Below are 18,741 nucleotides of genomic sequence, written 5' to 3'. Positions count from 1 at the left end.
ATACGCGACCTGTGTTTGTCCATTCCACGTCGACTGCAGGCCGTTCTGCGTTCCAAAGGTGGTCGTACTCGATATTAATAAAGGTAATGTGCATTTCTTCAGGTGTTTCCATATTTTTGTCCATCCCCTGTATGTGCAGGATGTTAAGTAGGGAACAAAACTGTTTTATCCAAATACTACTTAATTTTATAAATGTCATAACTACTTAATTTTATAAATGTCTTAAACACTTGCAAATAATAAAAAAGAATACATAGCCAGGTGTTTTAAACTTAGTCCACGGGTACTCAGTACGATATGTTTCCTTGTTAACTGAATATGGGTATTTTCAGCCACTGAACAGATTTCTGTGCACACTAAACAAAATGACACAGGATTAATGAAAAGTTACAAAATGATCAAATAACCAGACCATTAATATCAAGTATCAAAATGTGTTTTAAAAAAGTGTAAAAAGAAATGTTACAAAACATTTTAAACCTTTGTAAAAAACAAAAAAAAGTTGTGTGCTTTAAACGTATTAAAACAAGTTGTTTTAAACATGCCAACCCGATGATGAGGATGATGAGCTTTTAGCAGCAGCTTCTGTAATTGTTATTGCTAGTGCTATCAAGCATCTGAAGATTTTGGATTCGTCCGAGTCTGAAAAGTCGAAATAAGTATAGCGGAAGTGGTTTAATCGAATGCTACCGGACTTGTTGGTGCCCTTTCCCTTTTACGTTCTGTTGGAAAATGGCGTAGCAAATTCTCAATTTTTCATTCAACTTTTTCTTTAGAAGTTACAATTGAAACTGCAATTTCCACCAACATGTTTGTTTTGATTTCTGTAGTCTTCCAATCTGGAGTCTCGCAGCAGAGGACGATCACTGTAAATTTCTATTAATGTTATAACATCCGAGTTCGTCCACGCCATTGTTGAAAGTTGAACAAACAAGACCTAATCCTTCAAACTGTGTAGACACACTCAGTACCATTTGGTGTGTACCGCACTTCACACGTCGGCATTATTTCCTTTGAAGTCAACTGCCTAATCAGGTTGGAATCGGCCTGTTGACACAGGCCGACAACATGTTCCCATTTGTTCGGCTTTGGTTTTCAACCTTGCGAACTGGCATAACAACTTTATGTTTTATCCAAGTGCTTGAATATGTACTACATCACTAATGTCACTAATCAACAGTCAACGAGACCCTCGTTTCTAATATATGTTATTAATATGTAAAGTTCTACTTTGTAAACATGCATGTACAGAGGCTGTTCAGCGTATGTTTGAGCAAACACGATTCCTTCCCTCCACGCTCAGAATGAACTCACCCGACCAAGGTCGGGCACATTTGTCAGTGTAATGTGTGAGCTGTGAGAGAGAGAGGTTGTGTTTTCCCACTGGGACCAAAATCCTGCCCAAACTGAGCTGCTTTTTGGAGGAGTACATTGTAAAAATTTTCCAAGTGTTTGTGTTTTCTTGCTTACTGAGTCGCTTTTGGGAGGGTTGTGTTGTAGCCCTTAAGGACGCAAAGAGCAAGGGTTCTGACATTAGTTTGACTTTAATCAAGAATGTCGTCGGCAAGTATAAGGATTCCATGGCCCCAGCGTTCAGTTCTCCAACAAAAGGGACGAGAACATGGCCATGCACACAAGCCACCACCAGTATGCAGGCGTAAGGTGAGGCTAACAGCTTCCAAAGACATATTTAGACAATTTGCCATCTGTCTTTGGGTCGGAGGATTCTCTTGAATGACCAATCTGCGAAGTCTCGCCTGCATACTGGCCATGTTCTCGTCCCCTTTGTTGGAGAACAGAACACTGGGGCTATGGAATCCTTATACTTGCCGATGACATTCTTGATTAAAGTCAAACTAACGTCACAACCCTTGCTCTTACACTGCTTCCTGATCATTGACACACTGAACTTTGCGTCGTAAAGGGCTACAACATAACCCTCCCAAAAGCGACTCACTTTTGGTGGCATTTTCGACCAAGCGAGAAAACACAAACACTTGGAAAAGTTATACAACGTACTCCTCCCAAAAGTGGCTCAGTTTGGGTGGGATTTTCGGTCCAGTGAGAAAACACAACCACATTCCCACAGCTCACACACTACACTCACAAACGTGTCCGACCTTGGTCGGGTGAATTCATTCTGAGCACGGGGGGAAGAAATCGCGTTTGGTCAAATATACGCTGAACAGCCTCTGTAGGGCCTCCCCAATGGTGCAGTGGTAGCGTCCTCGCTTTGTAATGAAGGAGTCCTGGGTTCAATACCTGGTGGAGGCACATAGTGGTTCAGATCGCACTTTAAACCGTAGGTCCAATCTCAATTAACCTAGCTGTACATAAAGTGAACTTAAAACACCAACTCAGTCAATCAATCATTGTTAAACATGCTTGCTTTGCAATGAAAATCCAAGTTACCTGAAGTCTCCATTTTTATATCTGGGATGTAACGAGTGACCTGAGAAGGGACCAAAAAGTCAACCTCACTTTCCATGTAATGAGGTTGTGGTGGCTGGAGCAACAGTCAATATAACTCTGGGATCATGTTGTCCTATGTTTTGTACTCAAGCATGCTGAGTATCCCTTCACAGCGGCAGCTTTTATCTTTGGAGACAAGTGTTAGTTGTTTATAAGGAGTCTATGACAGTATTCGTTTTAGGAATTGAGGGAGTTTTTAAGAGATGTATTTTCTTGATGTGGCCCTGTCATCAGTTTTGTTTTAGTTAAGGAGTCTTTTCCTGCGTAATTGATGCATAAGTCTTGGGTGTTCGAGAAAAAAGGCACGCAAGTCTGTTGCTTTCATTATGTCACATTGAATCAATTAAGGAAAATGTTATCAGTGTAATTTTATATTGGGCATGTGCAAAGATTTTAAACAGTAATAATCCAACATGTATAGTATAGTATGTCTGTAATGTTTGCTATTAAAATACGAGGCATATTTTTAAAGTAACTTCCGTTTTGCAATTAGGCCGGTGTAGCATTGCACTTGCCGGTTTTGCACATACGCACTGAGGACTTGCATCTATGGGCTTGCCACAGACAGCAGTATGCAACCGTTCGCCCGAGTAGACAGTTGTTCAGGTGTGGTTACCAGTGATCAGAGCGCTACATTTTAAAAGTATCTTCGCTACAGCTACCGCTACTTGTCCAAAAATGTAGCTTCGCTACAGCTACAACTACATTTACTAAAAAGTAGCTCGCTACACTACTCATGTGCACTACTCGCTACTTTGCTACTTTTGCGCTACTTCTGCATAAGAAAAAAAACTTGTAACAAGCACATGGATATTCAAAAGAAGCCCCTAGTATGATAGTTGCACTTACTGGAAAATACGATCATAGTTAGTTATACGAGCGTAATTCGTTAGATGTTTGCTCTAACTTTGCAGATAGCTAGAGGTTACTTCTTTGGTATAGCTAAATGAGCGACAGGTGGAGATATGCTTTATGTAAGTTTCCTGTTGGGAATGCTTCCCTGAAGACACAATGGAAACTTTGTCACCTTGTAATCAAAGGGACCCAGGTTAGGTACCTGTCGGAGGCACTCCAGTCTGGATTAGCTTGTCTCTGTGCATAAAGTGAACTCAACACATAAACTAGGAAGGACGCCTAGTTGGGAGGATGGATTCTCCTGCTCCTCCATTTCCCACACTGCTCATCATCATCATTCACCATTCTTCCTCATTCTCACAATTAGCCAAAAGTGGCAGAAAGTGATTCTAGATAAGATAATAACAAAATAAACCATTCATCCTCATTGCCATGATTAGCAAAAGGTACAGAAAAGCGACGTAAAACTGGAAGAATTACATACATTTGGAAACTGTATATTAACTTAAGAAAATTATCGTTTCTGCAGAAAAGTCAATATCTCGTACATACTTTTTACAATATCATATTGAGGAAAGTGGTGTGTAAACTCGAGTGTTGTAAACGTATTGCAATTTTAAAATTTCTGAAAAAATATTATATCGAAAATAATTGTAATTCCATAAAGTGTATTTCCATCATTCTTGTAACAATAATTTCTTGCTGGTGAGATCCTATATGCTAACAGTGATTAATGCTGAACCATTGATTGCTGGCACTATTGCTTTGTCATTGTAGTGGAGACTGGATCGCTCGTTTTTGCGCTGCAAGTTGTTTTACACAGAGATTAATGACATTTACCTGCCTCTTACACCATGGATATCAACAGGATTTGTTCCTGGGGTGGCGCAAATCAGGCCTTTTTTTTTAGGTTTGCCGCAAACGAGGCATGCTTCTCCCGAAAATAGCGATGCAGCTATAAAAAAAAACGTAGCCGTTAACCAGAATATATTCGTATATGTCAGTTCAATTTAGTTATCTGGATATTAGATTTATCTATACTAATGAAATATATTATGCAGATACCTATAATCTGTGATATCAAGATATTTATAATCTAGATTATAAGTATTTCCATGTAATAGACTGTCTTTATGAACCTCCTCCAAAAGTAAGCGTTAATGTCGATTTTTTTTTAATGCTGTGGTCACTTTCAAAAGTTTCCTCATAATGCAGAGAAGAAATGTAGCTGTAGCGAATACAACTACAAGAATTTTGTAGCTAGCTACAGTAGCGTGCTACTTCCGACCACTTTTGGTTACAATGCCTCAGGTGATTGAAAGTACCGCGAATTTAGTTTTCTAAGTGCAAGAGATGTGAAAGCAACCGAAATCCATCAGCAGATTGCAGAAGTGTATGGAGACAACGCTATGAGCGATAGCATGGTGAGAAGATGGGTGAGGGCATTTAAAGATGGCCGTACAAAACAGACGCTTTACGATTTCATCTCATAGCACTCATTGACTATCACTTGTTCCTGCACTTAAAGAAGCACCTTGCCGGTTAGCACTTTAATGCAGATGATGATGTGAAAACAGCCGTGCAGCGGTGGTTATCACATCAGGTGGCCGATTTCTATGAAGATGGCATTCAGAAGCTGGTCGTACGATACGATAAGTGCCTTAATGTAGGTGGCAATTATGTTGAAAAGTTGATGTAGGCCTAGGCTTCCATGTAAAAATAAAATTATTACAACATGTGTCCATGTGTTTATGTAATATCAAAACGGAACTTACTTTAAAAATATGCCTCGTAATTAACATAAATACAGTAACTGTCTGCTGTAAAATTTCATTTCTTTGACGAGTGTTTTCCCCGAACAGCCTAGAAATAGCCTATGTGCTAACATGCCCATTAATTAAAAATCAAAAAATTAACAAGCATGATTTACATATCCACAGGTTGGGACAAGGCGATATATGGCCCCAGAAGTGTTAGAGGGTGCCATAAACTTCTCAAGAGACGCTTTCCTGCGCATCGACATGTATGCCTGTGGCCTCGTGCTCTGGGAACTTATTTCAAGGTGCACTGCTCAGAAGGTAAGGCATTTTCCATACATTTTATACATACATAATGTTTGTTTACATATGCACTGATTTGAGAATAGCAAAATAGCTAATGATTTCATGAAAAATGCTGTATTTCTTTGAGTAGAAGGTACACCTTTTTTAGAGTTTTGAATGTTGAAAATTCGTGTGCCTTGCGTTGGATATCATCTTGGATCCAAGTATGTATGTATAACTATTCCATGGTATTTGTGTAACATAGAATTGTGTATGTGCTCATTTCAATATGCAAGTTTTTCGCTTGATGTTTAATTTTTTGTAATTAGTAATATGCGTGTATACAAAGAAAAGGCATTGATGCAACATTCATGTTTTTTTTTTTGAGTGGGTTCAGTGAATGATAGACAAAATATCTTTATTAAGCCAGAAAAACTTAAAATGCGGGAAAATGCAAAATCGAGGGAAATTTTATAGCATTTTGCTCTATTGGAACCATGAAGATTTAATGTACAGTGTGGTCACAAAATGAGCGTACCCCATCCCCCCTATTTTCAAAACTAGTGGTAACAGTTGGATTACTTGATGTGAACACGTACCTGTGTCATTGATTAACCACCTCCTGGACTTCTTGGAGGCCCTTCAGAACGTTATTGAGGGAAACGTCACTGCCCAGAAAAGGGTCTTATTCACACTTGTTGCATTGCGAAGTGTGCCACAATATGGCGCAGAGTTCGGCCATCCTTCTAAAAAGGCGGTCTCCATACTATACTGATGTTCCGGACACTTAAACCATCAGGTATGTGTTCATATCGAGCATTTAGCCAAACCATAACCATCGTAGTGTCGAAAATACAGGGGGAGTACGCCCACTTTGTGACCCTGTACAATGCAGGAAAATGTAAAATCTGGGAACGTAAAATGGGTATTCTGTAATTATTATACGAACAACAGAGGAAGCAGTGATTCAATAACAAAATTGTTTCTAAAATTTTAGTAAAAAAAATAATGTGTGGGCCTTCATTCTCATTGTACCCTTTAGTTGATGCAAAATAATCTAACACAGTTATTTTTAGCGGTTTTTATTGATTTTATCTGCGACATTTCATTCTAGTTTCCCAGAACTTTCTCAAGCTACACTAAGATGTACATACAAAAACACAAACTCACTCGAAGGTAGCCTCAGAAATTGTTGTGTAAAAAGGGCAGGTGGAGAGGAAATGAAACAAAATTCGTACCTCATATACCTGTATATGTGAGAAAAGCAATGAAATCACACGAGGTGCTGGAAATGTCCTCCCCCAGTGTCTAAACAACTTTTGAACACGATGTTCCAAGTTTGTGAATGTGTTTGCCAGAGCGTCGGGTGTCACTGCCTGGATTTCACGGCGGATGTTCTCCCGTAACTCATGAAGGGTGCGTGGTTTGTCCCGATAGACCTTGCCTTTCAGGTGACCCCACAGGTAAAAGTCTGGTGGAGTCATATCCGGTGACCTGGGAGGTCATAATTCTCTTGAAATGACTGTCAGGGAAAAAGAATTTCACCTCAGCTATACTCACTCGAGAAGTGTGGCAAGTTGCTCCATCTTGTTGGTACCAACCGAGTGTCAATTCCTGATCATCCAACTGATTCACTAACTCTCGACAATAAATTGCTGAAACCAACGGCAAAATGTGATCGTAATCAGTCTCTTTAAGTTCATGAACAACTGTACACTGGTAGGCATATAGTCTGGCCTTCTTCGCAGCTCTTTGACACGTGTTTCGGGATAGTCTACTTCCTTGCGATAAACGCCGAAGAGATTTTGTGAGAGAGGCCAACAAGCAGTTTTTTACGTCCACCACCATTTCTTCCGACAATTTTGGGTGGCCCCCACGGTGCTCATCCAACACTATTCAACTGGTTTCCAGCTTCTTCACTAGCATTTGTATGCACCCTTTAGACGGTGGGTGTTGACCACCAAACTGTTCCAGAATCATTCGCTGACATGTCTTAATGGACCCACTAATCCAATAGTGTTTCACAAGAGACACATGCTCTTCAACAGAATAGCTATACATTGTCACTACGACTTGGAAACAAGCAAGCACCTCACAATATTTCTCGCACTTCACTGAAAACACGGTGCCAACAACGACGACTCACGAAACTTGTTAGTTGCTGCCCTTCCTCAACGGCTACAATGTACAGTGTTGCCGCATCACCTTTCTCATGGAATACATCACACACTCAAAATTTCATTGCAAACGATCAAATATTTACGCAATGACATGATTTTTTTTGGGGCTATCTTCGAGTGGGACACCCGTTAGAACGAAACGTCGTAGATAAAATCAATAAAATCCACTAAAAATAACTGTGTTAGGTTAGTTTGCATGTACAAAAGTGGTTATGTGAACCTTCAAGAAGAACATTGATACCCTTTAGTTGTAACTAAACATCTAAAATAGGTTTTCTCAGAATAGTGGGATTTTTTCTGTCTGATTGGTGGGGCGTGGTTGATTGATTGATTGCTAAAGTAAGGCTAATGGGGACTGGAGCTACAGTTTAAAGTGGGATCTGAACCACTACGTGCCTCCATCGGGTATAGAACCTAGGACCCCTTGATAACAAGGCGACGACGCTACTACTGAGCCATCGGGGGAGGCCTGTGGTTTTTTTTTGATGCGTTGGAGGCGTGTATCTGCAATAGAGCCAAATGGCATTCGGGCTGTATGTAGAAAGATGGTAAACAAATACACATTAGAATCCTACGTTCATCATTTTATTACATATGTTTACAATCTTTATGATATTCATGATTAAAAAAAATAAAAATTTGAAGCTAATTTATGTGCTAAGAAGTATATAAAAAACCTTAATTTTCATATATTTTAGCATTTTGCAGGTTTGGTGCGTATTACTCACAATTCCAGAATATAAAATGACGTTAAAAAAAAATTTAACGTTAAAAACTGTACTTATGTATGCGAGTATGTTCTTCCTATTTTTCTTTCTTTAGAACTACGTTTTGGAGATTAACTATCCCCTTATTCAGGTTCGTATGAAAGAAACTAGGTACTTAGCATAGTACCACGTCGATATGTAATAAAAGGATTCTGGACAAGGGTTGGTGTGGATACATTTAAAATATTACATCCTCGCCTCAGACGTATATCAAAAGCTTGTCGTTCATTAAAAACTTGCACAATAAACCTATTGTCATGTTAAAAACGTTAAAAAACTTTAAAAACTTTAACGTCATTTTATATTCATATATTTTCACAGAGTTATTGAAAGAAAAGTAAAGATCAAAAATAAGTTTGTAAACAAACTGTCAGGCACAATTTTGGAGTTTGTATTGTAAATCTTCAGAGTTTCTAGTGAGAGGGATGTATCTGCATATCCTGACACAGTTTCTTGATGTTGCACTTGAAGCTTTCAAGCTTGAGATTTAGCCTATTATAGATTTCGAACGAGTATTTTATTTCAGCAAAACATATGAAGCACAGTTAAGAGGTTATGTGACAAAGTGAGCCTTATTTTCCTGTTGAGTGTTAAAGCTGTGAAGTCTGAAAGAATGAACCTACAGCAAAAATGTTGTCGTGTGGGTATTCTCGACATTCATCTTCCGAGCTGATCGCGTACCCCCTTCATGACGTTCATGTACCCCCGGGGGTACGCATATCAAAGTTTGAAGACCACTGCTCTAAGGCATCTGGCTTTGGTCTCAGGCTACGAGACACACTCTGGATCGAGACTCCTGGAGGGAAGCGTAACAAGTTTCCTCCTGAGATTTTGGCCAGTGTATTTGACACTGTGACACTATCATGCGGGAACTGGGGAGTACGCATGAGTAGTGTAAATTGGTCATGCAAAACCTCAATGACAACTGGTGGGATCATGTTGACCACATGTTGCCCCTTAACTACACTCACTTCTGCTGCAGCATGTAGGAGTGAGGCCGGTATCCAGTTGGCTCTCAAGGACTGTTGCACCACGGGTTCTGTTACGAGATGTGGCTAGAAAAAAACCAGACTGTTGCTACAAAATCTTTTATTGGTTATTTTGTACAATATGAACATTATCCCCTTCAAAGTACTCCCCTGCACTATTGATACACCGCTCCATACGAATCTTCCATTGTTGAAAACAGTGCTGGAAATCATTTTCAAAACCATGTTCATGACAGTCACTTTTGTTTTCACACATTCTATGGTTTTAAATCTGGTTCCTTTCAGTGCTGATTTGACCTTTGGGAATAAAAAAAGTCACACAGAGCAAGATCCGGTGAATAGAGTGGATGTTCTAACACTGGGATCCCATACTTGGCCAATAAAGCCTTGACTGACAATGCAGTGTGGGCAGAAACATTGTCCTGATGAAGAATCTATGACTTGCTTTCCACAAATCAGGTCATTGTTTTCTTACTTGCCCACGAAGGGTCGTCAGCATCATAATGAAATATTGATGGTTGACAGTTTGACCTTCGGGTACACAATTAAATCAATTCACCAACATTTGCAATATTTGATTCCGTTTTTGACATGCAAGACCATCCAGGACACTTGTCGTTCGCAATCACTTCTCTTCCCTCTCTAAACCTTTGAAACCACTCAAATATTTGAGTGCGTGATAAACACACATCTCCGTACACTTCCTTCAACAAACCTTTCTGTGGCAGATTTTCCGAGTTTCATAAGAAACTTCAGATTGATACGCTGTTCCACTTTCCCACTTCATTTCTTTTCTGACGGAGCACAGATGTACGGTTCACTTCGTCCACAAACTACAGAAGAACTGAGCGCCGTGCACCCTGGGCAATCACACAGCCGGTAGGTAAGATATCACGTTATACACCCATGCACCGCTTATCCTTGCTGTTTGTCGACAGCAACATCAATCCGTTTTTTTTTCTAGCCACACCTCGTATGTTAGCTAGTGAGTGAAGTTTTAGTGTAATCTAGGTTTGTAGCTTTAACTCTTTATAAACAATGCTTTTTTTTCCTATGCAGGGACCTATTCCTGAATATATGCTTCCATTTGAAGAGGAAGTAGGTCAACATCCTACTTTGGAGGACATGCAAGATTGTGTGGTTCACAAGAAGAACAGGCCAGTTATCAGGGAAACATGGAAATCACACTCGGTTAGTTTCACATTAAGTTTTTTAGCACATTCCTGTGTTTATCCAAAGATTCTCTATGAATTGCTGCATTTGTGAGGGAATGAAGCATCAATACCACATGAAAAATTGGGATTCCAAAAAAATAGGTTAACAATGCAGAATGTTTTCAATGCTAACAGTTCAGCAAATTTAAATATACACTGTGTGTACTTGAGAGTACTCAGTGGGAACACTTTCGCTCGCTCGTATTCGTTCGATTCTCCCACCCTCAAATGTATATAATGGAATATCATTTTAATGTGACAATAATTGTATACACATATGTGTAAAATATCCACTTTGGTAGTTTCAGCCCATAATCATGTATTTCATTTTTGTATTGGTAAGATAGTCTAAACTACATATTAACATGGAGATTATGAGTATGGGTGCGGTCTGAAAGTCTTAACGAAACGCAACTAAGATAACTGGGCTCGTGAACCTGGTGAAATCCGTTATTTTACAAACTTAAGGGACGCTCTAGGTGAAAGCACAGGCGCAGCGTTTTGTTTATAGAGATTTTCCACATGACGTCCAGTGGAAGGAATGTCCCTCTGGCAGAAATAAACTACTGCGGACACTGTTACTCACTTTAATGGCATTGTAAGAACAGTTGAGGCACACTCATCTTGTGCATGTTACGAGGGTCACTATTTATATTTTGAGCCTTGGCAACACTGATTGAACCTAACTTCATTAGGCGCGATTTGATGTTTGCACGGAATCGTCTGGCATTATTGATCATAACGTACTTCAAATGTTTTGTCAATAGCTTCATTTGTGTTGTTTATGTTGCCTTGGAGATTGTGCGACAACAATAAAATGGAATTAACTCGGAACATTTTCATGCGATGATTTTTTACGATTTTCGACGTGGGTTATCAAGACAAGAGTGCATCGATCAACTTACTTCCACATTTGGCTATGAAGCCCCATCCTTTGCCACTGTGAAACGCTGGTATAACGAATTTAATCGTGGGTGCCATTTGCTCACCGACGAGATTCGCGAAGGTCGTCCAAAATCAGTTGTTGTTCAAGAAAACATTGATGCTGTGCAAAACCTAATACTGCAAGATCATCATGGGACATACTGTGAGATTGAGGCAACCATAGGCATTAGTTCCACCAGCATATATAAAATATTACATGATCATTTAGCTGTGAGAAAGGTATGTTCTCGTTGGATCCCACACAATTTGACAAAAACTCAAAAAGACGCTCGCGTCAATTGGTGCAAACAAATGCTCAATAAATAAATTGTGGTGATTCAAAAGACGTATATAAGATTGTAACAGGTGACGAATCATGGATATATGCATATGAGCCGGAATGTAAACAGCAGTCGAGTGTATGGGTGTTTCAAGATGAACCCAATCCAGCAAAAGTTGCTCGAAGCACATCGACACAAATGGTTGCCTGTTTTTTCGGGAAAACTGGTCATGTGGCAACTGTGCCTTTAGAGGAACGTAGAACGGTCAACTCTGAATGGTACACAACAATTGGTTTGCCAGAGGTCTTCGGTCAAATACGGAAAACAAACAAACACCGTCGGATCATTCTTCATCCAGACAATGCCAGCTGTCACACATCTCGTCTAACAACCGACTTTATGAACAGTCAAAAAATTGAATTGATGGGTCATCCGCCGTACAGTCCTGATTTGGCACCCAATGACTTCTTCTTGTTCCCGAATGTCAAGAATAAATTGCGTGGACAACGATTTTCGTCGGCGGAAAACGCCGTTGATGCGTTCAAAAACCATATTATGGAGGTGTCTCAAGAAGATTGGAAAAACTGCTTTGACAAATGGTTCGAACGAATGCAAAAGTGTATTGGCCATAAAGGAGAATACTTCGAAAAACGATAAAGCAGTTTTCAATGACAAATTCCTGTTTTTTCATTGTTAGGCTCAAAATATAAATAGTGACCCTCGTATTTCATGTGTTCTCTGTTAACATTATAATACATTTTCCTAACTAGTGCAGTTTGAAGCTATCATGCCCACACATTGTCTGTAAGCAGCAGACGATTCTCGCTGAACAAACCAGCCTCCTGGCTCATGCATTTGGTGAATCTCGTTCTTGCACGAAGCGCACGGAAAGCGACTTTTGGGACAGCATAACGAAATGCAAGGAAGCACATATATGACAGGCCGTAACTCGTTTAACGCGTTAAACTCGTGCGACTTTCAGAACGAGCCCTATGTTCACTTAAGTTTCAATTTCACTTCATGATCCATATATGATGATCCACTACCACAGGCAAATTATGGTTACATGTGTACAACTGTGCTTCGAGTGTTTGTCTCTTCTTTTGCCTGTTCAAGCGTAGTTTTCTCAAGCGAAGAAGCTTTCTATTCCGTACACTCTTCCTGCAGAACTCTAGTCTACTAAGTTTTAGGACTGGCTCTATAAAAAGTATTTGTGTGAAAGAAATAACAACTCTATTGTTTTTTCTTTGACATGCATCCTTTCTAACTGTACACACTGTTTTGCACAATTATGCAACTTCTGGATACCTCTGTAGAAGTCGTCCTTTCCAATGAAGTTTAATGTACTCACACTCATAAATAAAGTGACTAGTCATGTAGTGTTCTGTATGTATGTGTGTGTGTGTGTTTATCTTGGCTTGAGAAAGTTCTGGAAAACTAGGATGAAAGGCCACAGGAAAAATAATAATAACACTTAAAATTACTGATTATTAGAGAGACATATTTTTGGTAAATAAGAAAGCAAAATTTCGGTACAAAAACAGTATTTCGGGTTCAAAAGTGGTAAATAAAATAAAATTTCAGTGTTATAGCGGTGAATAATCACATCAAAAGTGCTATATAAAATGACATTTTGGTTTTAAAAATGTGAATATAATCCTAAATTTGATTTAAAAACTGCGCTTACTACACAAAATAAACTATCCCTTCTAATAGCACATTTATGTAGTTCCAGAGTATTAAGCTTATTCCTGCATAAAGGGATCCATTTTATTTCTCAAATATTAACAGCAGAATTAATCAATTTTCCGTGAATTGCATAACTCACAGGATACTTCAGACTTCAGAAAATGTCGCGTCGGTATATAAACGGTAAATTTTGTGTTTGAGTCAATTTCGCATTTTGCAGTTCATTTCGCATTATTTTGTGACAAAACGGGGTAGAAAAATGCACCTCAGACCTCTCAGAAACATGAAAAATGAACATTACAGCATGTTATTTCGTATTTTCGTCAAAAACGAAATTTGCATGCCTCTACCGATTATGCAGCATGTTTCAAAATGATTTCAACAATAAAAACACATTCCATGAGCAATACAACATAATCAGCGATCGAATATCCCGTAAAATACATTTGAACACATCCTTAACTGTTTTTCAAAATGGGCCTAGTAGTTCTAAATTCTGCCACCAGCTGGCAGGCTGACCAGTTGTAAAAATGGCTGCCAGTGGTGAGAAGAAAGCATTTTGCGAGGGTAGGTCGGTCGTGACTGTGCAACATCAGGTCATACAGGTTTTCATGAAGATCCATCAGCAAAGAACTATGTTGCATTAGTGCTGCGGTGCAAACCATTGATGAGAACATGCTGAAACATGTCTGGATGGAATTTGATTACCGTATTGACATGTGCAGATTTCAGAGTAACAAAAGGTGCTCACATTGAGCATTTGTAAGTTAACTTCGCAGTAACAATTGACACTTAAACTTGGACAGTTACATTACATATGTGTGAAATTCTATCTTCTTTTGACAATTTATGAATAAAATCATTCACATCATTTTGAAACACCGTGTACTTTACATCTACAAAAGGTGAACCTTTAAGAAGAACCTAGGTTCATATCTGATGAATTGTTTATTATTATTATTAATTAACCATCATTTACATAAGTTATTCAGTGTACCAAATTTGTACCATTTACCAAATATGTTAATTTTTAACTAAAATGTTTAGTATTTAAACACCAGATGTTAATATGTTGTAATCTTCTCTTACCATGTGAAGGGTCTGGTTGCCCTTTGTGACACCATCGAGGAATGCTGGGATCACGATGCAGAAGCTCGCTTGTCAGCATCGTGCGTGATGGAGAGAGTGGCCCTCCAAGCGAGGCTGTTCCCTCCACCGGCTCCTTACTTCACCACTACCTCAAATTTACTTCCTCTGGACGGGGACCCACAGAAGGAGTCAAGCATTTAGTATGAAAGGCCTTAGTAACAGGTAAATTATATTAAGCAGCCATTGGATTGGATGCTCTGTCACACTGAGGTGTTTCTTTGTCATGATTCAGCTAAAAAAAAGAGAGCAGTTGGCAAATTTAATTATTTTCTGCCTTTTTTAAACATCAGGAATTGTTAAATCCGTTTATTGTCTTCCTTGGGGACTGTTCTTTGTGTAGTGTTAGATGCAGATAAAATGCCAGGTCAGTGTTTTCAATATTTAGAACATGAATTCATGTGCTTCTCAAATATTAAAGTAATTGTTTCTCTACCGGTGTTAAGTCTCGGGCCTCCCCAATGGTGCTGTGGTAGCGTCGTTGCCTTGTAATCAAGGGGTTCTGGGTTTGATACCTGGTGGAGGCACATAGTGGTTTGGATTCTACTTTAAACTGTAGGTCCAGTCCCGATTAGCCTTACTGTGCATATAGTGAACTTAAAACGCCAACTCAATCAATCAAAACTAAGGTCTAAATCACCATCCCTGAGACCTTCTGTAAACAAACGGTCTCACCGATTCGATGTATCACTCCGCGTCAGCTGATCCATGACCGCAATCATCTGCTGTTACACTCATAGTTCGCCGCACCTATTCATTTTATATAAGAGCCTCTGAATGTGAGAACCCGTTCTCAAAACATCAGACGAATATGTTACTCTCCCGGTCATTCTCTCTTTCATAACCCTTAAAACTGCAGACACTGACACACCACTGCACTGGGATACGAACTTAACCACTTCATTTACTGGTTTCTCAGGATACCACTGACAGAACGTTACATAAATATTGAGTAGAATCTGTTTCTCACCCCTTTTCAAAGGCTGTCCTTGCTGGTGTTTTGAAAACAAGCTCGGAGTAAACGGCGACTTTCCCTCACGCATAGAACTCGGCATGTTATTTTTCTAAGGCTAAGTCAGGCAATATTACTAAGTTGCACTACTTCCTTGCTGTTCACATGATTATTTTTAGAAAATAACCAATGTTATAAAATATCATTATGTACACAAATCTCTAAGCTCATTGAAAGTTATATTACTACAAAATGTTCACACTTATCTTGCCTTGCCATGTCACCAAGTTATTTTACGAAGTGCACTATATTTGGCGGAACAAAAATCGTTATTAGGATACTTGTCAAAGTTTCCAACCGCAATAAATTTACGAACTTTTTGTCTTGTTTTGATCATCAATATATTTATTGGACTTAACAGCAATGCATATGGCTGTTTATACCCATTATATATTTTATTTACATAAGATACAATTTACATAAAATGTACAAACAAATTTCAAATACACTCCTATCTATATCAAACCTTAGAAATATACATTACCATGTTATATCATTTTGTCTAAAAAATGCAAGAAAAATATATTCAAAGAAAGAAGCCAAATTTATGGGAAATGATTACTGGTGCAAAGAGTTAACCATAAAGGTGAAGCAATAAGTAAAAAAAGAAAGAGCATTGGGTTTAAAGTGAGACGTCATTTGCGGCAGCGTATCCCATACTACAAATTGGCCGTTGTTTTACCTTACGTAATGAATCCTGTAACAACGCTGGATTTTCGTGTGGATTATTTTACTTCTATGAGTTTGCAATGCTTTCTGCATGCAGGTGGTTTTGTTTACAGAAGGTGTCAGGGTTTGTGATTTGAACTATAGTGTCAAGTCTGAAAATATACAGGGTGAGTCAAAATGATGTTTCCAATTTGAAACTAATGTTAGTCGTGTTTAATGGAATCCAAGCCCCCAAAATTGGTACACATTGCAAGATAAACTTTAACTTAACAAAACTAATGTTGGTGTACCTCTCAGCTGCGGGAATGCAATGTTTGATGCCATGGCTGACATTAGGGGAAAATGTCTCCCATCAAAGGCAGGACAGTTGTTTTTCATGATCAGAAGTCAGTTCTTCATCTGTACAACTGTAGCAAGTGACAGAAAAGCAAAGTCAAATAGACCCATCAATTAATCAAGAATATGCTTCAATATGCAATGTGTCTGTGTTTCGGGTAGTAATTCAATTACAGGCTTGATGTGTGCAAAGTGTCCAAATTATTCTGTCTTCTGATGGCATTCGTTTTCTTTAATGGCACCCCTGGTGATGGACAGTGCATACTACACAGCCAAGAGACATGAACCTAAACTTTCGGGTTTGTCTTTCCTACCAATTTTGAGCATCTGGATTACATTAACCTGGGATGGGTCATGCTTGCTTTAGTCACAACATCGTTCATGGGTGAGCACGGCACTCACATTTGCTTTTCAGGCCTATTCCATGGCATAGTTATTTTTTTTAAATCTTCAGTACTACAAAAAATAAAAGTAAATGGTATTTATGGGTCCTGAGGACCCCAAATATAAGCTGCAGCTATAATGTATATGGCCACTGCTTTAATTAATTTTTTGTCAAACACATGTTTATAAAACTGAATAGATTTGCAAAAAAATGAATCCTGATCATTTTCAAGTCACTGTGAACAAACATTTTGAACACAACTTGCACACTGGACACTTCCACAAAGAAGTTACATAAACAGTACTTTGGGGTCCACAGGACCCCACTTACTCAACAGTGTGAACAAGACTGGCTTTCCTGCAAAACTAATGGCTTTTCTGAACAAACTCTTCACCAGATGTCAGGAAACTGCAGAGATGAGCAGTCTGCAGAGCAAAGCCATCTGGTGGCAGTCACAAAAACATATCAGCCAGGGTCCTCAGGACTCCAAAGTAGCACTGCAGGGTTAAAATAATTTTGTACTTCGAATGATCTGTTCATTATATCTCTTATTGTTTATTACATTTTTGTTCCATCTTTTCTCCACACACGGGAGTTTATGAAGTGTCTGCAATATCAGTAGCTAAATTATTTTCCCATGGTGCTTCCATGCAAACTAATGTTGTCCTTTCTTATTTGCAGTGGTATATACATGTATATTAAAAATGTTCTCGTGAAGTACCTGCTTTGATCTACAGTACCTGGAAAGAAATGCTGTTTATACTAATATAGATTTACCATAGTAACAGTTAAATAGCTTGGAATTCAATTTGGATGCTAAGTAACTCATCTCAAAGTGTGTAAACTGATATGTCGTGTACACAATACTCAGAAGAATGCGTTTAAAAACTTTCCAGAGGATGAAGAGACATATTTGAGTACGTGAGTGTTGACCGTGAACAATTTGTTCGATGACATTTCAAATTGACACATAATGAGGGGAAATGGTTTATATACAAATAAAGTGTACTATTTGAGAAAGCAGCATAAATATTTGTGTGCGTGTGCATGTGGATTAGTGTGGGTGTCAGTTCGCGTGCGAATGAATGCACATTTCAGGTTGCCATATCTTTTTAAGTTGTACAGTGCGTTTTCTCTCGAATCACTGGCCTCAAGTTTTCTCTTACCACGTGCGTGTGGTATGGACAGTTGAAGTAGCGGAACAATCTGTATTTGGTGTTGACTAAACGACATTTTCTTTTGTTTTGGAATTTACTTTTCCTCATCAGAAAACGTTTGTATGCATCTTGGATCAGAACTCTTATTACTGAGTGTGACTAGATGTTTTGGTGTCTCTTTTTCTTTTTTAATTAAGTGAACATAGATATATTTATCACAATGATGTAATGCACTTCCAGACAATTGTTATTATTTTTTTTAATTACTACTACTACTACATAAACGACTTTGTACAAATTTATGAGGTTCTACCTGCAAGTTCCTCAAAATTTATTTATGTTGAAAGTCAAGGATGGGAGTTTTCTCTACACATATATATATATATATATATATATATATATATATATATATGTATGTATATATGTATGTATGTATTTGTGAAACGTATGTCGATGTATCGATATTAGAAAATATCATTGGAATTTATTTACCAATACTTTTCTGGCATTCTGGTCTTCCATGCGGTCCATAAAAATGCATGAAACTTGCATGGTCTCTTAATTATCCTGGAAATTATACAAAATTAGAAGTTTGTTTGCATTTTGTACCAGCTTTGTGTGAA

At 38.5% G+C, this 18,741-nt stretch overlaps 1 protein-coding gene across 5 annotated transcripts in view; it reads left to right on the top strand.

The window, feature by feature from the left end:
* put (activin A receptor type 2 punt) overlaps nucleotides 1-18,494 on the top strand; it is a 59,924-nt gene extending 41,430 nt beyond the window's left edge. For all 5 annotated transcript variants that reach the window (XM_083115811.1, XM_083115812.1, XM_083115813.1 and 2 more), the window contains exons 9-12: nucleotides 5,268-5,405; nucleotides 10,365-10,496; nucleotides 14,512-14,724; nucleotides 17,643-18,494. In XM_083115811.1, coding sequence (XP_082971937.1) covers nucleotides 5,268-5,405; nucleotides 10,365-10,496; nucleotides 14,512-14,703 — 462 coding nt within the window. In that variant the 3' untranslated portion in view covers nucleotides 14,704-14,724; nucleotides 17,643-18,494. The remainder of the gene's footprint in view (nucleotides 1-5,267; nucleotides 5,406-10,364; nucleotides 10,497-14,511; nucleotides 14,725-17,642) is intronic.
* Nucleotides 18,495-18,741: the final 247 nt, after the last annotated feature.

The sequence above is a fragment of the Lepisma saccharinum genome (genome assembly GCF_977018435.1).
Source record: "Lepisma saccharinum chromosome 15 unlocalized genomic scaffold, izLepSacc3.1 SUPER_15_unloc_1, whole genome shotgun sequence".
In the NCBI taxonomy this organism is placed as follows: Eukaryota; Metazoa; Arthropoda; class Insecta; order Zygentoma; family Lepismatidae; genus Lepisma; species Lepisma saccharinum.
Note: the sequence above shows the minus strand (reverse complement) of the source record. Positions and strands in the feature narration are given on the sequence as shown.